The 26340-nt window shown below is 38.4% G+C and overlaps 1 protein-coding gene across 3 annotated transcripts in view; it reads left to right on the top strand.

Moving 5' to 3' along the window:
• RSRC1 (arginine and serine rich coiled-coil 1) overlaps positions 1–26340 on the top strand; it is a 366678-nt gene that overhangs the window by 162052 nt on the left and 178286 nt on the right. For all 3 annotated transcript variants that reach the window (XM_073359563.1, XM_073359564.1, XM_073359565.1), the window contains exon 6: positions 14494–14545. In XM_073359563.1, the coding sequence (XP_073215664.1) occupies positions 14494–14545 (52 nt within the window). The remainder of the gene's footprint in view (positions 1–14493; positions 14546–26340) is intronic.

Below are 26340 nucleotides of genomic sequence, written 5' to 3'. Positions count from 1 at the left end.
ATCCTAGAGCCTCTGCAAGTATAAGGAAAACATTTTAATTAATGTGTGCAGCATGTGCTATCATCTAAGGGATGTCAGTCATGTTTGTCATGAAAAACATGGCACTTAGGGGCTGTCACTCATTTGTTATGAGAGAGGGAGAAAGCTTTAAGAATGGCTATCTCTGTATTTATCAAATACAAAGATAAAACAAACTATCATTCAATATATGCAGATTGATCACACAATACATTATTTTAGTCTTCTGCTAAAAAATGTTAGGCTGGTTTTTAAAGATTTTGCACAGGAGAGAAAAACCTATGTAATTAGACTATAGCTAACCAATATCATTAACGATAAATATCAAGAAGCTGATTGAGTCCAGTATTACCACATGCATCTGATACCAAAATTCTGTGAGTTTTTAACATGAACTACATAGATTTCCTAATCAAATTCAGAGATATTATGTTGCAATTCAGATTAAGATCATTTTCAGCAATATTGTCACTATTTGGACCTCTTTTTCCATACATCTTATCTCAAGGTTCATAATGTTACTATTCGACAAGAACCACGTGCATTATTTATAAATATTAATACACTTATGCCTTTATATGGAGCTTTCATACTGAACTTTGACTTTTGGGAGGGTGGTGTTAAGACCTTCTGGATCCCCTTCATAGTTCTCCTGTTCGTCACACTCTCCTTCTGCTCTGGATTTCTTGAAAGACTTCTTACATTTAATGCCATTATCTCAGTCATTGTTTTATACAGTGCATCACAGGCAGCTATGTTGATTTCTAGCTTATTTTTTTTATTGAAGTAGCTAAATTGAAGATGTGGTTTCAAGCCTGATACAATGATTCTAATGAAAAATTTAAGCTGAGTCTCAGTTTCAGTTGAAGCCATGTTGAAAGGAGAGGATGGGATGCTGCTGCTCTAAAACAAACCGCTCTTTTCCTTTTTAAATTAAAATTCCTTCACTGGCACAGACTGTCTTTTGGCACAATGTCTTATATCTGACCATTAGCTCATAACTCACTTCTAATACTAGATAGTTTCTACTGTTTTTTTTTAAAACAATAAAAGTATCAATGTTGAGAGGTACTATCTTCAGTGCTATTTTAATGAGTAAAATTTAGGAAAGGTCCACTGATCTAGTGCAAAATGGGACTGCAGTTCAAACATAATTTAGGAACCTGTAGTAGAGTCTCAGAGTAACGAATTGACCGATCAATCACAAACCTCATTTGGAAGTATGTAATCAGGCAGCAGCAGAGATGGGGGGGAAAAAGCAGATATGGTATAGTACTTTTAAACGTAAACTACTAAAAAAATAAAGGGAAAGTGTAAAAAAAAGATTTGACAAGGTAAGGAAACTATTTCTGTGCTTCTTTCATGTAAACTAAGATGGTTAAAAGCAGCGTTTTTCTTCTGCATAGTAAAGTTTCAAAGCTCTATTAAGTCAATGTTCAGCTGTAAACTTTTGAAAGAAAAACTATAACGTTTTGTTCAGAATAACGAACAGCCTCCATTCCCAAGGTGTTTGTAACTCTGAGGTTCTACTGCATTTGCTTTTTTAAAGTCTTTAACATTAGAAAAGGAATAAATATAATCAAACATTTTCTTTTTATTATGAATGCACTATGAAAACACATTTTATAATGGGAGGGAATATTCAAGGGTGTTACAGGATTTTTAAAAAAAATAAAAATTTAAATTTGATGTTTCTCCATTTTATAATTGCAATAAGACACCTATTCAAACATTTTAGCCTGTTAAATTATTTGTCATTTAATGTTGTAAAGTGGGGAATAGCTCTATGTTTTAACAACACCCTAGGAACACTGTTGAACAGTTAGCTCAGAGGAGTCAAGAAACCTGGATTCTCTTTAAACTTTGCTGACTCATTCTGTAACCCAGGCTAAGCACATAACCTTTTTATTCCTTGTTTTCCTGGTCTGTAAAGTGGATATATTTACCTTTGTAAAATGCTCAGAGATAGTCATATGAAAAGTGCTTTTTTTTTTCATGCCAGGTCTTGTCATGTGAAAGCTGAGAAAAAAAAATGATTTAAAGCAGCCAAATAAAAGCTAAACACCACAGTTAGTGAATAGGATCGTGCAATAATTTTGTTGCTGCTGTATTGCTAGAGATTGTCAGAGGAAGCAAAAATTAATGAAGAATTTCAGAAACTGAGCTTTGTCCATATTGCTGGTGGTGCACAGAGCTAAATGCAACACAGCCATACTTGCTTTTGCTGTCTGTGGAAAGCAATAGATCATAGAACAGGAAGGGACCTCAAGACGTCAACTAGCCCAGTCCCCTGCACTCAAGGCAGGACTAAGTATTATCTAGACCATCCCTGAAAGGTGTTTGTCCAACCTGCTCTTAAAAATCCCCAATGATGGAGATTCTACAACCTCCCTAGGCAATTTATTCTAGTGCCTAACCACTCTGACAGTTAGGAAATTTTTCCTAATGTCCAACCTAAACCTCCCTTGCTGCAATTTAAGCCCGTTGCTTCTTGTCCTATCTTCAGAGGTTGAGAAGAACAAGTTTTCTCCTTTCTCTTTGTAACAACCTTTTATGTACTTGAAAACTGTTATCATGTCCCCTCTGTCTTCTCTTCTCAAGACTAAACAAACCCAATTTTTTCAATCTTCCCTCATAGGTCATGTTTTCTAGACCTTTAATAATTTTTGTTGCTCTTCTCTGGACTTACTCCAGTTTGTCCACATCTTTCCTGAAATGTGTGAAATGCACCCAGAACTGGACACAGTACTCCAGTTGAGACCTAATGAACGTGGAGTAGAGCAGAAGAATTACTTCTTGTGTCTTGCTTACAATACGCCTGCTAATACAACCCAGAATGTTTCGGTTTTTTGCAACAGTGTTACACTGTTGACTCATATTTAGCCTGTGATCCACTATGACCCCCAGATCCCTTTCCGCAGTACTCCTTCCTCGGCAGTCATTTCCCATCTTGTATGTGTGCAACTGATTGTTCCTTCCTAAGTGGAGTACTTGGATTTGTCCTTATTGAATTGCATCCTATTTACTTCAGACCCTTTCTCATGTTTGTCCAGATCATTTAGAATTTTAATCCTATCCTCCAAAGCACTTGCAACCCCTCCCAGCTTGGTATTGTCCGCAAACTTTATAAGTATAATCTCTATGCCATTATCTAAATCATTGATGAAGATATTGAACAGAACCGGACCCAGAACCAATCCCTGTGGGACCCCTCTCATTATGCCCTTCCAGTATGACGGTGAACCACTGATAACTACTCTCTGGGAACGTTTTTCCAACCAGTTATACACCCACCTTATAGTAGCTCAACCTAGGTTGTATTTCTCTACTTTGTTTATGAGAGGGTCATGTGAGACAGTATCAAAAGCCTTACTAAAGTCAAGATATACCCCTTCCCCCCCATCCACAAGGCTTGTTACCCTGTCAAAGAAAGCTATCAATTTGTTCTTGACAAATCCATGCTGACAGTTATTTATCACCTTCTTATCTTCTCGGTGTTTGCAAATTGATTGCTTAATTATTTGCTCCAATATCTTTCTGGGTAGAGAAGTTAAGCTGACTGGTCTGTAATTCCCCAGGTTGTCCTTATTTCCCTTTTTGTAGATGGACACTATATTTGCCCTTTTTCAGTCTTCTGGAATGTGTCCCATCTTCCGTGACTTTTCAGTGATAATTGCTAATGGCTCAGATATCTCCTCAGTCAGCAACTTGAGTATGCTAGGATGCATTTCTTCAGGCCCTAGTGATCTGAAGACACCTAACTTACCTAAGTAATTTGTGACTTGTTCTTTCCCTATTTTAGACTCAGATCCTACCTCATTTTCGCTGGCATTCACTATGTTAGACGTCCAATCGCCACCAACCTTCTTGGTGAAAACCGAAACAAAGAAGTCATTAAGGACCTCTGCTATTTCCACATTTTCTGTTATTGGCTTCCCCCCTCGTTGAGTAATGGGCCTACTCTGTCCTTGGTCTTCCTCTTGCTTCTCATGTTTCTGTAGAATTTTTTTTGTTTCCTTTTATGTCCCTAGCTAGTTTGATCTCATTTTGTGCCTTGGCTTTTCTAATTTTGTCCCTACAGACTTGTGTAGTTTGTTTATATTCATCCTTTGTAATTTGACCGAGTTTCCACTTTTTGTAGGACTCTTTTTTGAGTTTGAGATCATTTAAGATCTCCTGGTTAAGCCAGGGTGGTCTCTTGCCATACTTCCTATCTTTCCTACGCAGTGGGATAGTTTGCTCTTGGGCCCTTAATAAAGTCTCTGAAAAACTGCCAACGGTCTTCAATTGTTTTTCCCCTTAGACTTGCTTCCCATGGGATTTTACCTACCAACTGTCTGAGTTTGCTAAAGTCTGCCATCTTGAAATCCATTGTCTTTATTCTGCTGTTCTCCCTCCTACCATTCCTTATAATCATGAACTCTGCCCTTTCATGATCACTTTCACCCAAGTTGCCTTCCACTTTCAAATTCTCAACCAGTTCTTCCCTATTTGTCAAAATCAAATCTAGAACAGCTTCCTCACAGTAGATGTTTGCTAAAAGGTAGATGACAAAACTAGAAAGGAAGTAAAGTTACAAGATTCTAAATGGGCATTAAAAACCAAGGAGTGAAGTGGGCTGGTTTGCAGTAGCTCAGGGAACCAGTACATTTCCCTTAATCTCAGCTTTCCTTGAACCGAAGTGTTCATTTACTTTTCCCCCTGCTTTTATTTATGTTTTAAAGTCTCTGTAGACTTTGTGGTTGCAGAGATTAACTTTTGAAATATGAACTGGATATAAGCCAATTCTGATAAATTGGCCTGAGTCTGCAGATATTCTGAAACAATAGTTCTGTAAAATGTGAAACTTTATCCTATTGGAGGTACTAATTAACATAGTTTAACTGATTAAAGTATTCAGGAAACAAGGCTTTATTGTGAAGGTATTCATAATGAGTGGCATCTTATTGAGAAGACATAATTATTTGTATTATTGTAGGGCCCAGGATCCCCAGTCAAGGACCAGGACCACATTGTGCTAGGCGCTGTACACACAATCCTTGCCTGCTCCAAAATGTTTACAATCTAAGTGGTTGGAGCTTTACTTGAGAGAGCATCCTTGTTTATTTTCTAGTTTGATCCTTGTCTAAAAACCATGAAGAATAATATAACGTTTAAAACTATAAATACCTGCCCCTGTATCTTGTAATAAAATTGTCTGTACATTAATATCATAATCTGTTTTTAAGTACATTGGGCTACGAACAATTTAATCTAGAAGATAAAACTTTTAATGAAGTACTGTCCAGTTGTTGTGTTGTCATCAAAATACTTATCCCATCATGGAAGAAATACAATATAAGCTAGCTGTAATTTCTGTTTAAATTCTATCTTCAATAATAGCTTGTCAAGGTTCCTTCCCCACTCTGAACTCTAGGGTACAGATGTGGGGACCTGCATGAAAAACCCCTAAGCTTATTTTTACCAGCTTAGCTTAAAACTTCCCCAAGGTACAAACTATTTTATCTTTTGTCCCTGGACTTTATTGCTGCTACTACCAAGCGTCTAACAAATATAACAGGGAAAGAGCCCACTTGGAAACTTCTTCCCCCCCCCCCCCCCCCGCCCAGTATCCTCCCAAGCCCTACACCCCCTTTCCTGGGGAAGGCTTGATTAAAAAAAAAATCCTCACCAATTTGCATAGGTGAGCACAGACCCAAACCCTTGGATCTTAAGAACAATGAAAAGGCAATCAGGTTCTTAAAAGAAGAATTTTAATTAAAAAGTAAAAGAATCACCTCTGTAAAATCAGGATGGTAAATACCTTATAGGGTAATTAGATTCAAAACATAGAGAATCCCTCTAGGCAAAACCTTAAGTTACAAAAAGACACAAAAACAGAAATATATATTCCATTCAGCACAACTTATTTTATCAGCCATTTAAACAAAACAGAATCTAACGCATATCTAACTAGATTGCTTACTGACTTTTTACAGGAGTTCTGACCTGCATTCCTGCTCTGGTCCCAGCAAAAACAACACACAGAGAGAACCCTTTGTTTCCCCTCCACCCCCTCCAGCTTTGAAAGTATCTTGTCTCCTCATTGGTCATTTTGGTCAGGTGCCAGCAAGGTTGTCTTAGCTTCTTAACCCTTTACAGGTTTCTCTGGCCAGGAGGGATTTAAAGGTGGTTAGCCTTCCCTTTATATTTATGACATAGCTTCATAGTCCCATTGGTGCTCTGCGTGTGTCTGTGCTACAGTGCTTTGAGAACCAGCTAAAAAGCAGTAGTCTAAGCAAAAGTCCTCTCATGTATCTGGATGTTTGGGTCTAAGTTTTTAAAAGGGCCAGGGGAGTCAAATACCAGAATTCATTTATTTTTTGTAGTTACTTATTAAGCCTCCGAACAGGCCTGTGAGGTGGTTAAGTGTTATCTTCTTTATACAGATAGTTCTTCTCAACCTCAGAGAAGTGACCCAAATGATCATATAGCACATTAATTACAAGAATGGAACTAATAACTTCCAGTCTAATGTTCTAATCATTAAATTACATCCCCTTCTGTAAAATAAAAAAGTAGCAGTTTAGTGCATGTACTCTCCCTTTTGACCAGTCAGCTTCTTCTTCAGCCCAGTGTTCACCTAACCAATTTATACCTTCACTGTGGTCTCTCATTACCACAGCAGTGTCCCCAGGACTAATTCACCCCTACTAATACCAGTGAAGAATACATATGAGATGTCAGCAAATTCTCCTTGATTTATATTACTTTCTCACTCTACTTTAATATTTTAAGTGTAAAATCAGGACTAATTCTCAAATTTACTTGATATCATCTGTATTAGTTTCAATATTAACACACTGTTGTCAGTATATATTTAACATAGTAAGCATTGTTTTTTGTAAATAACAGATTTATCTACGTAAAATGTTTAATAGTAGTTGTAAACTACAGTTCTGAATATACTGATAATTCCAACCTACTGAGCTGAACCAGTGGATCATGGAGATGTAGGAGTGTGAAGTATATTCTCTTACCTTTGTGACTGCTCCAGTAGGGCAGCTGGAATCCTGACTGTTGACTATTTCTTGTTTGCTTTCCTATCTTTTGCCTCTGAGTTGCAGGGTGTGGAAGAACAGAAAGCATAGTTGAACTGCTTGCTGACATGTACAACTGAGTTCTTCATCTTGGCATCTCATAGTTTCCCAAAAAGACTAGGAATCACCAGTGTAAAACATTTAAAAGCAGATGAAGCAATATGGTTTCTCAGTCTATTCATGACACGTTCAAAAGTTTAGTAAGACATGCTTTGGACAATTTTGTGTGAGAATTTGTCATGAAACATTTCTTGGTGTTTCATATATAACATTTCTGATATGTGACAAGTTTACAGCTGAGAAAAATCAAATTTATGAGGAATACTATGTGCCTTACTGTCATTGACTCTTCAATATAATGTGGTATTTTAAATTATATGCCAAAGCAAGACAATCATGTTTGTTAGCATTTATTTTATTTTTAATCCAAAAAAACTCATAATGTTCTTCTAGTAAATTAACAAGAATAAAATTAATGTATCAAACAAATCTTTTGCATATTCTGTATAATTTTTTGTGGCAATTAATGCTCCAAAATCTAATTGCATGATATTAATTGTAACAAAGAATTAGTTATATTGTAATGCAAAGTAGCTCTGTTTCTTTTCCTTCGTAAATTTGCTTGTCAAGAATAATTTGTAAGTTATGCTGACAAACATTTTCACTTTTTTGTCTATATAATTCATTATTTTTTCCCATTGGAATAACCACATTTGTTTTTCTTTTATATTCAACTTCAGTTTCAATATGTGGAATATGGAATAAGTTTGAGTATTATTTTCTGGAACTTAATGGTTCTGTGCTCTGTTCAGTACATGATATCAGTGTCCTGCATGGGTAGGGCCCTACCAAATTTATGGACAGTGAAATCTGGTCTCTCCCTGTGAAATCTGTTTTTTTTCTGTGCTTTTACCCTATACTATACAGATTTCATGGGGGAGAACAGCCTTTCTCAAATTGGGGGTCCTGACCCAAAAGGGAGTTGCGGGGGGGCTCACATGGTTATTTTAGGGGGTTCATGGTATTGCCACCCTTACTTCTGCACTGCCTTCCAGAGCTGGGTGGCCGGAGTGCAGCGGCTGTTGACTGGGCACCCAGCTCTGGAAGGCAGCACCGTTCCAGCAGCAGCACAGAAGTAAAGGTGGCAATACCATACCATGCCATCCTTGCTTCTCCGCTGCTGCTGGCGGCAGCTCTGCCTTCAGAGCTGAGCTCCCGGCCAGTAGCCACCACTCTCCAGCTGCCCACCTCTGAAGGTAGTGCTGCCGCCAGCAGCAGCACAGAAGTAAAGGTAGAAGTACTGCAATCCCCTCTACAATAACCTTGCAAACCTCCCAACCCCCCAACTTAGATTCATAGATTCATAGATATTTAGGTCAGAAGGGACCATTATGATCATCTAGTCTGACCTCCTGCACAATGCAGGCCACAGAATTTCACCCACCACTCCTAAAAAAGACCTCACACCTATATCTGTGCTATTGAAGTCCTCAAATTGTAGTTTGAAGACCTCAAGGAGCAGAGAATCCTCCAGCAAGTGACCCGTGCCCCATGCTACAGAGGAAGGCGAAAAACCTCCAGGGCCTTCCAATCTGCCCTGGAGGAAAATTCCTTCCTGACCCCAAATATGGCGATCAGCTAAACCCTGAGCATATGGGCAAGATTCATCAGCCAGATACTACAGAAAATTCTTTCCCGGGTAACTTGGATCTTACCCCATCTAAAAACCCATCACAGGCCATTGGGCCTATTTACCATGAATATTTAATTACCAAAACCATGTTATCCCATCATACCATCTCCTCCATAAACTTATCGAGTTTAATCTTAAAGCAAGATAGATCTTTTGCCCCCACTACTTCCCTCGGAAGGCTATTCCAAAACTTCACTCCTCTGATGGTTAGAAACCTTCGTCTAATTTCTAATCTAAATTTCCTAGTGGCCAGTTTATATCCATTTGTTCTTGTGTCCACATTGGTATTGAGTTTAAATAATTCCTCTCCCTCTCTGGTATTTATCCCTCTGATATATTTATAGAGAGCAATCATATCTCCCCTCAACCTTCTTTTAGTTAGGCTAAACAAGCCAAGCTCCCTGAGTCTCCTTTCATAAGACAAGTTTTCCATTCCTCGGATCATCCTAGTAGCCCTTCTCTGTACCTGTTCCAGTTTGAATTCATCCTTCTTAAACATGGGAGACCAGAACTGCACACAGTATTCCAGGTGAGGTCTCACCAGTGCCTTATATAACGGTACTAAAACCTCCTTATCCCTACTGGAAGTACCTCTCCTGATGCATCCCAAGACGACATTAGCTTTTTTCACAGCCATATCACATTGGCAGCTCATAGTCAACCTATGATCAACCAATACTCCAAGGTCCTTTTCCTCCTCCGTTACTTCTAGTTGATGCGTCCCTAGCTTATAACTAAAATTCTTGTTATTAATCCCTAAATGCATGACCTTACACTTCTCACTATTAAATTTCATCCTATTCCTATTACTCCAGTTTACAAGGTCATCCAGATCCTCCTGTAGGGTATCCCTGTCCTTCTCTAAATTAGCAATACCTCCCAGCTTTGTATCATCTGCAAACTTTATTAGCACACTCCCACTTTTTGTGCCCAGGTCAGTAATAAAAAGATTAAATAAGATTGGTCCCAAAACTGATCCTTGAGGAACTCCACTGGTAACCTCCCTCCAACTTGACAGTTCACCTTTCAGTAGGACCCGTTGTAGTCTCCCCTTTAACCAATTCCCTATCCACCTTTCAATTTTCCTATTGATGCCCATCTTATCCAATTTAACTAATAATTCCCCATGTGGCACAGTATCAAACGCCTTACTAAAATCTAAATAAATTAGATCCACTGCGTTTCCTTTATCTAAAAAATCTGTTACTCTCTCAAAGAAGGAAATCAGGTTGGTTTGGCACGATCTACCTTTTGTAAAACCATGTTGTATTTTGTCCCATTTACCATTGACTTCAATGTCCTTAACTACCTTCTCCTTCAAAATTTTTTCCAAGACCTTGCATACTACAGATGTCAAACTAACAGGCCTATAATTACTTGGATCACTTTTTTTCCCTTTCTTAAAAATAGGAACTATGTTAGCAATTCTCCAATCATATGGTACAACCCCTGAATTTACAGATTCATTAAAAATTCTTACTAATGGGCTTGCAATTTCTTGTGCCAATTCTTTTAATATTCTTGGATGAAGATTATCTGGGCCCCCCGATTTAGCCCCATTAAGCTGTTTGAGTTTCGCTTCTACCTCAGATATGGTGATGTCTACCTCCATATCCTCATTCCCATTTATCATGCTACCATTATCCCTAAGATCCTCTTTAGTCTTATTAAAGACTGAGGCAAAGTATTTGTTTAGATATTGGGCCATGCCTAGATTCCTTTGGGTCAGGACCCCTACAATTACAACATTGTGAAATTTCAGATTTAAAGAGCTAAAATCATGAAATTTACTATTTTTAAGATCTGATGACCATGAAATTGACCAAAATGGACCCTGAATTTTGTAGGGCCCTGTGCATGGGTTTAGGTCAGTGTAAAGATGAATAGTTAGGTCTGTTCATTTCAGTTATATCACTTGTATTTTCTACCTCCCACATGATGCTGTTGCTGTTAAATCACCATACACATACAAACATGTATTAAATTAACATTAAGAAGCAATAATAAAATCAAATAAAACTTTAAATACATCATAAGCAGGAAGCCTGCCAAACAGTCAGTGGGGTCACTGGATGATCAAGGTGCTAAAGGAGCTCTCAAGGAAGACAAGGCCATTGCAGAGAAGATAAGTGAATTCTTTGCACTGGTTCTCACTGCAGAGGATGAGAGAGGGATTCCCACACCTCAGCCATTCTTTCTAGATGAAAAATCTGAGGAACTGCCCCAGACTGAGGTGTCAACAGAGGACCAGGACAAGGACCAGATGGTATTCACCCAAGAGTTCTGAAGGAATTCAAATATGAAATTGCCTACATAACTCTGGTATGTAACCTATTGCATAAATCAGTCTCTGCACCAGACTACTGTCAGATAGCTGATGTGGCAATTACAGGTGTTAACTTCAGTACCAGGCAAATTGGTTGAAACCATCGTCAAGAATTATCAGACACATAGATGAATACAGTATGTTGGGGAAGAGTAAACACAGTTTTTGTTAAGGGAGATCATGCCTCACCATTCTATTAGAATTCTTTGAGCGGGTCAACAAACATGAAATTCAGGAACCTGAATTGTTGGATTATTGATACAAAAGACAATAAATTCCTTCATTGACTAGTACTCAAAGGCCAATAGAAGATAAAAAATTCCATTAAAATTCTGGAGAAGAAAACCAAACCATTTTGAATAATGACCTTTTTCAGTGTTTGGTGATAATTTAAAAAAAAATTTAAAGCAGGAAGGAAAAGTTAATCATTACATGTATAAACAACTTTCCATATTGTCTTCACAAAAATTCTTCATTTAGGATACTTGTTTTACTAATGATGGAAAACAGACTATGGCCATTTAGATATCTTTGGAGGAATTATATCTGGCATACTGGACTAACTGACGGAAGTTTCTGTGAAAGTATCATAACCTAAGAAGTGGGACATTAAAGTATTCTATGCTGATAGATGAGTTACACTCAGATAGGAATATTCTATGTTAGAACTATAACGAAATATTTTCAAATTAAAATCACTATTCTTTTTTAATCCTTAGTTGATGTATATATGCATGATTTGTAAGACTTAAATATTGTGATAAATATATTGAAAAATGATATTATAAAGTTATATAACATTTGTATTAAGGACACACTTGAAAGATGACACTCACCATCATGTTTAAATTGACAAAACATGGAGAATATATCTTGGCATAAGGGACAGAAAGCCCAGGTAGTTGTGAAAAGGGGAAACACTTGGAATACCTTTTCCAGCTTCCCCACTTTTTCTAAGCATCTGTGCCTTGACATCAGGGAGACGTGGAGCATTAAAACTAGCCATGTTCATACGAACCATACTGATATTAGCTACATCACCAACTCTTGCTCAGAAAGTCTGAGGGTCTTGCAGACCAAACCCCATTAGTCTATGATGGTTGAGTTGATGAACTGTCAGGTGCCTTTGCAACTTTTCCCTTTCCTGTTTATACATTTCTTGTCTTGTATTACTTTCTTCCTGCCCCTCGACTCTGCAAACAAAGCTAGTCTCAACTACCTGCTTTGCCCACAAGCGTCTTTGCACTTCATTCCATGCTATTCTTTACACATGGTCTCTTATTATGAACTTATCTGTAAGCCTGCTACCCTCTTCTCCTTTGAATCCCTTTCCAAGACTCAACTCTGCCATAATACCTACCAAAAATCTGGCAACAAACGATGGTGAGGTTTTGGGGTGGTGAGAAATTGTGGGAGGGACAAGTTAGCCACCCATATGAATGAGTGTGGGAATCTGATACTGAGCCTTGAGAGCTATCGTTGCTCTTCATAGACACTGCAACAGTGCAGTGGACTTCACCACCACATGCCTTGCTCCTGCATTCTTGTGGTATGATGCTGCAATGATTGTGTTCAACTTTCAGCTGACCCAAGGCGTTCCACTTAGTTCTGTGGGGGAAGAGGCTGGTGCTAAAGTTGGCACTGTCAATCAGTGAAAAGTTTCCTTCTTTCAGACTATGGTGCTATACAAACTGGTGCCAAAGTGAGCAGATTCCTTTATTTGAGGCATCAAGACCTGCTAGGCTCCTGAATGGAACTTTTCTGACCCTGATAACTTTTGTGAGAAGTGAAGTAATTCGGGGTGGCTGGCAGGTAACAGCGTCCTGTTGCATAGTGAACTCTCCTAACTCACAAAGAATATATTCAACCAGTTCTGTTGCATCAGCAGTGTATGGGGAGAGTGCCTGACATGGGTGGAAGTCATTTTTGGAGTCTTTGAGTCTTACTGGAGAGGCTGCAGTGGGAAGGTGTAGTGGTAGCCTCCTTTGTTGCTGGCTGTTTGGTGGAGGCAGTGGATGTTCTTGTATGTCTGGCCATTAAAGATTGGTGGGATGGTCATTCACACCAATCTGTACTTGAAAAGACCTATGGAGATGCTGTGACTCCAGACATTGGCACCTCTCCTTGCTGAAGATAATGGATGTGCCATCAGTATGTTGCTCAAACACTTTACTGGTTATAGAATTGGTACTGTTGCTGTATAAGGCACAAACTGAGATTAAATCTTGTGAGGGACATAAAGAGTAACAAGAAAACATTTTACAAATACATTAGAAGTAAGAAGACAATGAAGAACAGGGTAGGCCCATTAATCAATGAGGAGGGAAAGACCATAACAAATGCAGCAATGGCCGAAGTGTTAAATGCCTTTTTTTGTTTGTTTTCACCAGAAAGGTCACCAATCTTAGACTTGTTTTGGCCAGTACTCAGACTGGCCAAAACAATAACATAATGTAGGGACACAGTCCTACAGAGATAGAGATGGGATGGATGACTTAATCCATTGGTGGTCCATGGAGCTACATCTGTTCCTGTGAATCGTGTGTCCTTTTTCAAGCCATGACACTTCTTACTATTGTAGTCTAGACTAGGAATCTCTCAATGTTTCCAGAGGCTTTTTGACAGGCAACAGACAATGAGTACCTTCCGAAACTTGGGTAACTGCTTAATGATAAATGTGTTTTTTGTGTAAATTGAACTGTGATCAGAATTGCAGGTGACCCCAAAATTAGAGGGGTAGCAAGTACATGGGACACAATAAAATTGTTAGGTCCCCTGGAATGATTAGCAGAGTGGTTGACACTGGCAATGGAAGGACATTTGTCCCCCTTTGGTATGAAAGAACATCTATGGAGAGGAACTAAACAGAACAGACACAAAATGGGGTATGTAACCACAAGCTATACCAGTCATATTAAAGTACATTTTTCATTGGTCCTAATGTTACTTTTTTATAAAACCAGGCACTAGAGTTGCCACACGGAATGGCTGAATTTGAATGGTTGAAAAGGAGTGATGCATGAGCACCTCAGTATTTAGACTCATTAACTCAATCTTTTCTATGAATAACTTCTTTGGTTCTGTCCTACCACATGTTCATACTCTCACCCAGATCTTGAGAACTTAGCTCATAACTGAATTTAGCTTCAATGTTACCTTTAAGATGATGGGACTTGTTGACGCAATGACAAAAATAAAGGGGATAATCCACTGTTGGGAATGTAAGTACAGAAGTAAATTGAGTGGTGTGTAATGGTTTCTACCAGACTTAAATTTAGTGTGTGTTTGTATATGAAATAATACATAACATGGAAATGTATACAAAAATTTGTTTTAATAATGCTACAGTTTATTGTAAATCTTATCTATCTTTTCAGTCTCTTGCTGAACAGGCCAAAGCTAGATTGCAGTTGGTTCTTGAGGCGGCTGGTAAGTGATGCTACATAAATATGTAATAGAAGTAATAATTTTACTGCATTGTTTATAATATCACAAAGTGAAACCTGTGTCCCAGTTGATTTTGTCCCCCACACTTTGGCAAATATTGAATCTTTTCCCCACCTTCTCCCATCAAACCAGTGTGGCTGTTCTCATTTGTATACCATCGTTGATAGTGTCTAAATTGTTCTGGGACGTGGAAATCAATGTGTGTTAGTTATCTCCTGCAGAAGAACTAGCATGTGAATTTCAAATTTGTTTGCTGTCATTGTTCTGGTTTTTGTTTGTTTTATGGGTTCCAGAAAAAGTGTGTGTGTGGTGGGGGATTCTGTAAAAATCTTCTTTAAAGAGGTGAAGATTCTAGGCCTGTACTGCATTTCTGTGCCCTGTTAAAGGTTCTCTTACTTTCTGCAGCAGCACATTGTCCCAGACATGCAAGAAGAAAGATAAGACACAAGGAATGAGATTTAATTAGGTCACAGCTTTAGTAACTTAACTGATCTGTGAGCTATCCAGCAATAACTTGTACAGAGCAATCTGTTCAATACGCTGGAGGACAGCTGTTATCCGTCCACACCTTGTCCTATTATGGTAACTCCTACAGCCATTCTCATGTATGAGGGTTAAGGGGCAGAGGAAAAAGGGTTGTCTCCTCACTGTACCAGACATTAGGTACATCAACACGGTTCTTCAGTTGCTTTGGAAGATGCCCTCCCCCCAAGTCCACTTCCCGTTCTGGCTTATCAGGGAACTGGACCCCTGTTGAATGAGTATCTGTGCTGGACACCTGCCACCAGAGGCACCAGCGGTTAGCTTGGCTGATTTCGCCCCAGCCCTGCCAGATTCCCAGATTGTTAACCATTCCGTTAGAAAGGTATATTATTTCTTCCTTGAATAACTCTAGTGTTGGTTATACAATTTTGCGATGGGCAATCATCAACCTTTTCTGACTCCCATAATTTAGCCACTTGTCAATTTACCTCTCTCATGCCCTTGTCCACCTGTGAAATCCTTGCAGCTCCCCTGCCAAACCCTCTGCTGTGGCATCTCATACCAATTATAGTTACCCTGACTCGACTCCTAAACTCTGTCCTATCCCTTTACTGAATCACCACATTATTTCCCCCTATCTGCACACTGATCCATTCATGTGGCCCCTCCCTGACCAATGAACATATAAGAGGGCATCCGCTGACCTCAGAATGTGTTCCTCCAACCAACTCACAGTTGCTGCTGGTCAAGCACATAATGACTCCCTGACCATAGAGAAGGGGCTTATGTGTCCTCCTTCTGTTACTCAGAAGACAATAGACTTCTACAGAACTCCTGACTCCCCAGCTACACACCTACCTCTCCACCCCTGACCACAAGAAGCTGGCTCTTGCGACGGGGGAAAGAACAGGAACCCCCTACTGCGTCTGAGACTGTGGGGATGCATTTCTCAATGCTATTTTAATACTTGAAAATGTTACTTTTGCCTACTGGTTTTGCCCTTTTATGCTTGGCAAATAGGGCCTCATATTTCTTCTATTCAGAAGTCAACATGGCTATCTCTACTAAGAGCAATGCCTTTAATGAATTAAAATTGTATTTAATATCTTGGATTAGGAGGGATGACAAAGGCAAGAGGTGTCAGCAGTTGATGGATTAGTTCTGAGTCTGTGGATGGGAATTCCTGAGGGTAGTAGTCAGAGCATTGGGGGTTGTATGATGGCTGTACGCTTGAAAGACTATACAGTCATTATGCAGATCAGTCCTTCCTAGTCAATAATAGCATAGGGAATTCCATAATAGAAAAGTGCACGAACAGTCCTGAGGCTGTTACTGTACAGTACCCCAGGGCTCTGACTCAGGCAATTCTGTTTCAGTATCCTCATGGACAATGTGGGACTTTGGACACGTGTGAGACAATTAGAGAATATTAAATTGTTAATTAGTGAATATTTTAAATACTACATCTATGGGTAAGAGCCCATTTTACTTGGGTACAAATTCAGGTGGTGAACAGTATAGGGGGTCCAGTTATGGTGTTGCAGCCTGAAAATTAAAGAGTTCTCAGTGGAGCTTTGTAAGCAGCTCTTTAACATAATTATAAACAATGCAAATATTTCTAGATTTAATAAGATATCCTACTTCAATTAAATTAACAATTGGTATCAATGATTTTGTAGTACAGATGCAAATAATATAGAAAAAATATGTAAACATTAGTAAATATGCACAAATTACTCTGCTTTGAAATATTTATTTTGTATGCCATTTTGTTTTAAGCACAAGCATATATGTTTGTTAAAAGCATAAGATCAAATTTTCAAAGTGGCCACTGGATTTGGGTTCCCAAATTTTTGGTGCCCAGCTCAATACCTGTGTTTTGGCTGTCAGACATGCTGATCACCTGCAGCTGTACTTCTGTAAAACAAGTACTAGGTGTCTGAAGTTGGGCATCCAGAGGCTACTTTGGAAATTTTTTGCCTAGAATTTTATTTTTTTGCAGAAGAGTGTTGGTGAATATTTTCATTGGCATTTGTTTAATAATTTCAATTAATCGAATGTTGTTCATAGGTGTTTTCCTTGATTTCTTCAGCATTTATGTAGTGTACTCAAAAAGGGCTAGACCATTCATCTGTAATCATATTTGCAATTTTACTGCAGTCCTATTTAGTCCCTAGACCTTACACTTTTTGTTTTTTTCCATATACAACTTTTTGTTGTTTTTAATGCACAAAAATAGGAGAACTTTCAGAATTTCTTACAAATGTTATCAGTAAGTATGGGTGCTGTGCAGTCATTTCAGATCTTCAATTTTAATTTGTATTCTCCTGTTTCATAGATTTAATTGTAAAATATACTTTACAAGTATGCAGTCTTTTTTCTTCTTCCTTTTGGGGACCTTTTTTTCCTAAAGGGAAGTACTTCTTTTGATATTTCCAGCAAATATTCACGTTTTTCAATAATGCAACTAGCACCTTATATTTCATAGTTTCAAATGTATGCATTGTTCTCCATATCTTTTAATATGTCTTTGAAGCATATAATTAAAAAATAGATGTGACAGCACAGACCTCAAAAAGTACAATTTGTTTATACTACTCACAGCTGTCACACCTCATTTTTTAATTTAACACCTTGAAAATGTATTAACAATACCATGAGTTGTATATCATCATGACCTGGGTCCTGTGAATTTCAAGAGACATTTAAAATGGTTCTGACACTTTATAATTTTAAAAATTCACAGCTGGACACTGAAGTTTAAATTGGAGGTGCAAATTGCTCATGGATGACTTGAGAGAGGTTTAATGTATTCGTTTATCTTAATTTGAAATGTAGGGAAAATCCCCTTTCCTGTCTGTATTTTAATGCTGAAAATGGAAAATAAAAAAAAACCCTGTAAAACCCAACTCTGTTGTTTGTTCTTGCTCAATTAAGAATGAAGTTGACAACACTGTTGTGAGAAGGGTGTGGAGAAAGGCTAATAACTTTTTCATTCATTCTTTTTTTTTTGTTTAAAGCAAAATGAGAACTTTTTACCATTATGTCATTTATATGAAGTCCTTCTGTGCCAGAATTTTACCAAGCAGTGTTTTTCAATACAGCTATTATAGCCCTCATTGCTGTAATGTGATACTCTGTTTTGAGAGATTTCAGAGTAACAGCCATGTTAGTCTGTATTCGCAAAAAGAAAAGGAGTACTTGTGGCACCTTAGAGACTAACCAATTTATTAGAGCATAAGCTTTCGTGAGCTACAGCTCACTTCATCAGATGCATATCGTGGAAACTGCAGCAGACTTTATATATACACAGAGAATATGAACCAATACCTCCTCCCACCCCACTGTCCTGCTGGTAATAGCTTATCTAAAGTGATCATCAGGTGGGCCATTTCCAGCACAAATCCAGGTTTTCTCACCCTCCACCCCCCCACACAAATTCACTCTCCTGCTGGTGATAGCCCATCCAAAGTGACAACTCTTTACACAATGTGCATGACAATCAAGTTGGGCTATTTCCTGCACAAATCCAGGTTTTCTCACATCCCCACCACCCCCGTACACACACAAACTCACTCTCCTGCTGGTAATAGCTCATCCAAACTGACCACTCTTCAAGTTTAAATCCAAGTTAAACCAGAACATCTGGGGGGGGGGGGAGTAGGAAAAAACAAGAGGAAACAGGCTACCTTGCATATGTCATTATGCAAGGTAGCCTGTTTCCTCTTGTTTTTTCCTCCCCCCCCCCCCCCCCAGATGTTCTGGTTTAACTTGGATTTAAACTTGAAGAGTGGTCAGTTTGGATGAGCTATTACCAGCAGGAGAGTGAGTTTGTGTGTGTACGGGGGTGGTGGGGATGTGAGAAAACCTGGATTTGTGCAGGAAATAGCCCAACTTGATTGTCATGCACATTGTGTAAAGAGTTGTCACTTTGGATGGGCTATCACCAGCAGGAGAGTGAATTTGTGTGGGGGGGTGGAGGGTGAGAAAACCTGGATTTGTGCTGGAAATGGCCCACCTGATGATCACTTTAGATAAGCTATTACCAGCAGGACAGTGGGGTGGGAGGAGGTATTGGTTCATATTCTCTGTGTATATATAAAGTCTGCTGCAGTTTCCACGATATGCATCTGATGAAGTGAGCTGTAGCTCACGAAAGCTTATGCTCTAATAAATTGGTTAGTCTCTAAGGTGCCACAAGTACTCCTTTTGTTTTGAGAGAGTTGTTTTCAATACTGAAAATACAACTCGTTCAACTTTTGAGAATAATAACCTGGGGGCCAGGTACTAGTCCAGGGTTCAGCAGTACTTTTATATTGCAGTATTACTGTAGTTTGTGTTATAGTTTGTCACATCACTTTTTTTAAATTATCTAGCTTTGCTGCCGGCCCACCCTGGTTCCAAGCCCCCACATCCAAACAACGTTCTAAGCAAACATTGCGCACGTTTAAATGAGTATGTTCTCTAATAGATCAGCAACATAACAACGTTAACCGGGATGATGTTAAGTGAGGAGTTACCGTATATAGATATTCCAGATCAGTTTAGATTCTTCAGAAAAAATAGTTTCATTACTATATTTACCTTCTTTCTGCTAACCCATAGACTTACTGATTTAACCACTGTGAACATTCTGTATAATTTAATGTATACACTTATCAACATCAACAGTACAATAATACATTAAGCTACAAATGTAAGCTGAAAGATTGAATTAGAACATGCTGTATATGTGCAGCTAAGTTGACCTAGTGTTGCCATTGCATTTAATTTCATTTTGAGAAAAAGAAATGGCTTCCAGTTAATAAAGTTGGCATTTAAACTGTCCCACTTGAGCTTTTGAGGTTAATCCTTCATCAGGGTTATTTTCACTAAAAATTAAATTATGCTAGAACATGATCTTGAGGGCTTAGGTGTACATACATATAAAACACAAAGTTGCAGTGGTGATAGGTTAACCAGCAGGACTGACCCACCACCAGCTGACATCATGTTAAACACTGCATACCCTTGTCTATACTAACTGCAGTCTTGGTTTACATAACTCCTCATGGTCAAGTTCTGCTACAGTCCAATTTTCTAGTGAAGACAAGCCCAGTGAAGTGGATGACTTGGAGGAGGAGTGAGTTTTCACTTTTATTGCTGCTACTTGAAGAGTTCTTTCTCCAAATCTAGATTAATAGTACAGCAACACATCTGCTTGCATTGGGATGGCTATATTGTTTTAATGGAAAAAGACATACACAATTTTTATGAAAGTTTAAAATTAGCAAAGTATTGTAGAATGCAAAGAAATTGCAGAGACTCTAAAGTTGTTGACTCAATGATTATTTATGCAACATACCATAAATATCACTTTTGAGGAGTTCCAGATTCATTTAGGCATTTCATCTGGGCTATTTCAGTAACAGCCCTTTTACCTGAAGGCAAGGCTGAGAAGATGAAAATCTTTACGATGAGATCTCATTAACAATTTAGAAATGGTGACTGCTGACCATGTTCAGGAGTAATTTTTAATTGTTTATACCTTTTTGTTTTAAAACGTACCTCTAAACCAAGGAAATGGTATGATATCAGTGAGGACTGTTCCATACCAAGTTTAAAATTTTAGTGCTTTTTTCTTTCCTGAAGCTTGATACAGAAAAGTGTGTGTGTGTGTGTATGTATGTGTGAATGTACATTTTATATATATATATATACACACACGCACGCACACATATATGTATTTGCAAAGGAAAAAGGGTCTTTTCACTTTTTCAAAGTTCAAAATTTTTAAAAAGATTTTGCTCAAAAAAAAAAAAAAAGTAGAGAGAGAAATTAGCTTTGGGCATAGGCCAAACACAGAAAATGTCAACCCAAAAGGTGAATATTATTTTGTAAAGTTGATTAGTGTGAAAATGGGGATTGTAATAGATACTGGTTTGCTGTCTTTTTTACTATAATAGCTGATTATGCCTAACCTATAGTTCTCAGGCTGTATTTTATTCACATCAACCTGAGTTCCAAGAAAAGATCGGAGTTAGGCTAGTAAAAAAGGATTTAATGCTAAATTCATGCCAATTACTAGAAAGACACAACTGTGTTTTAATTAACTACTGACAGTAATCCTTAGAGGCACTTTCACACTAGAGGGAACTTCAAAAAGAACATTCCATACAAAAAGTTTCATAGCCTCTAATGTACCATATTACTTTTTCTATTGTTTCAGGTAAAGTATTTGTGTTTAAGGGTTTTAAGACTTAAGACTTTTTCTCTTCACAATCTGGAGGATTTTGCTTGATCCTTCATTGAAGTCATAATATTTTATTTGGCATGGAAAATTGTAATGTACAAGTTTAGAAATTTGACATCCTGCGGAATTAAACAGGAGAAGGAAGCTGAAATGTAGAAATACAATAATATTTAGTATCTACAGCATACAAGGCTTGAAAGCTCTTTACAAATGTTAATGATTTCTAATCCCATACAAATGATATGGCCAAAGTTTACCAACTTTGATGCCTAAGGTAAGCTGCATACAAAATTTTTTTAAGAACTGAGGAGTTTGCACAACTTCAGTGGGAATTGTGGGTGTTCAGCATTTCTGAAAAATCCATGTTTAGTGCCTAACTTTAGGCATCTGGTTTGAAATTTTTGATTTGTATTCTTTAAAGTAAAAATGTAGTAAGAGGGTGATGAAAAGAGATGGAGTTAATTTTCACTGATATTTGAAAGTTTTCTTCTGACTTTGAGTTATTGCCATGTGTGGGTTGTCTGACTAAATGTTTAATAATTACCTACATTAGCCATAACATTCATTTTTAAAACCTTTATAGTGAGATATTGCCTACAAGAAGCCTTTGTATTCTAAAATTGTGTTGGTTTTCCATACGGTTCACGCTAACTCAATCTAGTTTCTCTGTCAGTATAGATTAATGAGTCCGCATCTGTGTTCTGAGTAAACCAGGCAGTAGCTGTAGTCACTTAAGTACTCTACATTAATGGTTTTAAGAAACTAATTTGGGTTTATAAAAACTGTTCCTCAGTAGAGATTATTGGTCACAGCTATACATTTATATTTGTGTGACTTTTATTTACTTATCTATCTTAATATTGAAATAGAAGAAAGCCTTTTTAGCGTAGTCTAACAATATGACAGCAACTTACCATGTTTGAGCAGATGTTAAGCAGGCAGTAGTTGAATGTTAATTTTGAGAGGGTGGTATGTTTAAGCCTATCTGAAGTATGTTGCATGTGGGCTTTCCAGACTTAGTTACAATGCTGTGTCTCTTGGGAGAATTTTAAAGCTAAACCTCTTTCTTTTTGTCACTCTATATGGACTCTCTCAAGTCAGTATAAAGCAGATCATCCCTAGGCTAAAGCTCTTCAGCTTTTGTTATTGGGCTCTGTAGACCTGTAATTAGGCCTCCTGGCAGGCCTTGCAGGCCAGTTAATGGTCATATGGAGTTTCTATGAGGCAGACTGGCTTTGTATAAATCCTTCGTAGGAATACGTTTATGGGTCACTTCCTACCAGGACCATGCTTTGTCCCTGTGCCCCACAGGCTGACAGGGAGCAGGTTCCCTTGACCATGGACAGCTCAGTTTGCTACTCACAATCTACTCAGCTAATCCCCAGTGTAAACAGAGGATTTAGCAGAGCTTCTGTCACTTACAGTTGCCAAACCACTTGGGTGTCTGTGATTTCTTTCCCAGACTTCATTACTGAAAGAGAAGAGTATAAGGTTTAGCCTTGTTTGTATCTTAAATATGCACTATTTCTTTTCAGTAGTTTTAAGAAAAACATTTCAAGGTATTAGAATATGTAGTCTTACTAAAGAACACTGAAATAAGATTAAAACAAATTACAATCTGATAGGTTGTGCTATAAAAAATTTGTATAAGGCACCCATGTTTTTTCATAAAATGTAAAATATGGATGGATGCTTTTAATGTAAATATACTGATATGAAATAACATATGGACATTTTGAACCATTAATCTTACTGTTCACACAAAAGTAGCTCTGAAAGATTCTGTAGTGATAAATAAAATTCTCTTTTTTTCCATATAAAGATTACAAAAGATGATCTGGATTTTCAAAGTTCTAGAGTTTAATTGGGTGACTGATCTATTTTTGGAATCAGCATTTCAATCTATTACTAAAAGAGCATGCAAAAATACAGTATTTTTATAGTCAGAATTGTTGAGGGAGGTTTAAAGGAGACTTCAGAATTGTACTGTAAATACGACATTAGCAATATATGCTAAAAACTGATAAATAGAATTCTTAAGGATTTTACATTGTTTGACAGCAATTCTGTATGTTTTAATATTTAACTCATTATCCTCTGCTTACACTGTCAGTTTCCCTCTTTTTGTTCTCCATGGCACACATCTTATTATATTTTTCTTTTTCTTCTTTGAAAAGAATTCAATGGAAAACTATAAATATACTGGTGTAGCTAGTGTAAAAATGAAAATATTGGAGGATATTTGTTGCATGGGTTTTTTCAGTTGTTTTCATTATATATTTCTTCTTAGGGAAGACAAATCTTTATTTGTCCTGGCCTTATCTATTAAATAAATGGTCAAATATTCTGCACTCTGTGGTACCAAAATAGCCCATGACAGATGTGGCTGAAAGGACCACATACGTAGACTCTATGATTTTAGTCTGGTGGAACTAATAGGATCACTCATTACTTTATAGATTCTTGCTTTTCTTTTCTTTAATGAAAGCAGTTTAGTTAAATAGGCTGGCCTTTATTTTGCTCTTTCTCTGGATATGGAAAGATACTAAAGAGGGCATGGGGTAGCAAATATGAAAACATTAAAACTGTCCTTTTAATTGTAATTATTGAGAAATTACTGATTTTTAAATACAATGATGAACTTTATATTTGTAATGGCTTTGTTGGTTGGAGTAGTGTTTTGTGTAGCTCTGCGTAGGGAAACATCATAAACCCTTCCAATTTTTTAGCCTTACATTACATTTTAAAGTAGCAGTTTTAGAAGACTCAGTAAATTGTGTGTGTATATAGAGGGTGTAAAAGCATATAAAGAATGTTACATGTTTTATGGAATTTTAAAATAGTATTATAAATCATCCCATTGAGAGAAATTGCAAGAACCTGAAACACATTCTATGACTCAAATTTCTTTTATTTCTTGTGCTTTCAGTTAGGTATCTTTGACAAGAGTCTATTGAATTTTTTCTCAATAAAATATCAGTTCTGCCAAGAAACACATGGTGATGCATAGAACAAATAACCATATAAACCAAGAATGCTTTGATATAAGGCTTTAAGGATTTTTTGGATAGCAACTCTTGAGTCAAGATAATAAGAACATGACATAGGGATATATGCAGATAATGAAAGACATATGAACATGTAAGGACTGATACACCTCTGTGGGCATAGGCAGGTACAATTTTAAGCTACTTGCACCAGCTGCACCCAAACTGCACCCAGGTAGCACAAGCTGCACCTAAGGTGTATTCAGCAGTACTGCTACTGCCTTCTCCCAGGAATTCCACCAAGAGATGGCAGCTTTAACTCTAGAGGGAACGCCACAGGACTCCAGCTGGTGAAGGCTGTCTAGGAGATGTGTTGAAACTGAGGAGGTGCTCTGGTTGCTGTTTCCAGCCCACCTCAGTCTGCCACTCCAATTTTATGAGATGCTCTGGCTGACTCCAGATGGCTTTTGTAGATAAAATCACCTTCATTCCTCTGTCCAGGTGGACTTTCCACCACTGGGTTCACAGCCTCTGTTTTGGTGCTGGAATAAATGTTCCACAGACTACAAAATTGCATGTTCAGAACTGTCCAAGAAGCAGTTCACATTCTGCTCTATTAATGAGGGCAAACTACTTTAAATTATATATATTAACCTCAGAATAAAGATTTAAGGTCAGAGCTCATGAAACAATGGAAAGTTTCTCCTGGTGAGTTCGGGCTGCTTCCCTTCATTCAGAAAAGTTTCTTCTTTGAGTAGCTGCAGCTGTGTATTCCACTTAGGGGTGTGTGTGCTCAGCGTACCAGACCCAGAGATTTTTACCTAGCAATACCTGTAGAGGGGTGACACTCGAACTTCATGGTCATAGCCCCTCCCTACCTATATGAGGTGGTGCCACCCTGGACACCTTCCCCCCACCCCCACTTCCTTCTTACCCTGCATGGCTGGAGTCAGAACTCGCTGTGGTTTTCAACTTCACAGTCCTCTTTTCAGTGACTTTTTTCTAGTTGCACTCCTAATATAGAGTTAGTTAGACTTAGTGTGCGTTAATTGTACTTTGTGTTCCTGGTGATGCCATCACTAGGATTTAAACATTGTCCATCATGTGTAGGGGCCCTCTCCAATAACGACCCCACATGCGGGGCTTGCTGTGTCTAGACAAAGTCCACATGAAGAAGTGGTGTTTGATTTACAGATCAGTCACAGAATGGACTCAGGTGGCGAGGGATCTTCATCTGAAGCAGCACCTGGTTGAGCAGGTCGTGTGGCCTGCTTTGGTACTGAAGCCTTCATCAGATCGCAGGTCGCCCTCTGATTTGGACAGTGCTACTGCTTTGTGTCCTTCTCCAGAAAGATAGAGGAATTGTTTCCCATTGAGTGTGCTGAGGAAAAGATCTCATAAGACCAATGAGACAGGTCCCATGGGGACTTGACTCCCTCCTCCAGAAGAAGTGTGGATCAGCACAGGGTGAAGATGGATACATTGGATGGAATAGGTCCCATTAACTACTCCCTGGAACTGCACAGGAAGGTCAAAGACTCTGTGCAGTTGACTCCCATTCTGGTCCCAGGGCGTCCATTGACTCCAGTACTGATGAGGATGATGCCAGCACCAGCTGCTTCTGCCTATGTCGGTGGCATATCAGGCCACAGAGGACCTCCTCTGACTTTTTGTCCTGACCTCTGTTGGTCCAGGACTTTGCCAGGGCTGCATCCTTTATAGCTCCATTAGCTGGGCAAGCCACTGAACCTATGGGTCTGTCGGCACCATGCCCTGATGTTGAGTTGGGATCTTACTCTTCCCTGCTCTCCATCACTTCAGCGAAGGCCATTCATGGAGCACTGTATGTACCAGGATTGGTACTGGTCCCAGGGTTGGCATGGGGAACCCTGTCCTGGTGTCTACTGGCCAACAGTGCCCTATCCATATTAGTGGTCTCTGTAGAATCCATGAGCTGCTCTTCAGTCGCGGAGATCCCACTCCTCATCTTGCTTAAAGCCAAAATCACTGGCTACGTCTGTGGCAGTGATTATCGATCCACCACAGGTCGAGGTACTGGTGAACCTTCCTCTTGA

Source organism: Lepidochelys kempii, chromosome 9 (genome assembly GCF_965140265.1).
Source record: "Lepidochelys kempii isolate rLepKem1 chromosome 9, rLepKem1.hap2, whole genome shotgun sequence".
Lineage (NCBI taxonomy): Eukaryota > Metazoa > Chordata > Testudines > Cheloniidae > Lepidochelys > Lepidochelys kempii.
This window is presented reverse-complemented; position numbering and strand designations above follow the sequence as displayed.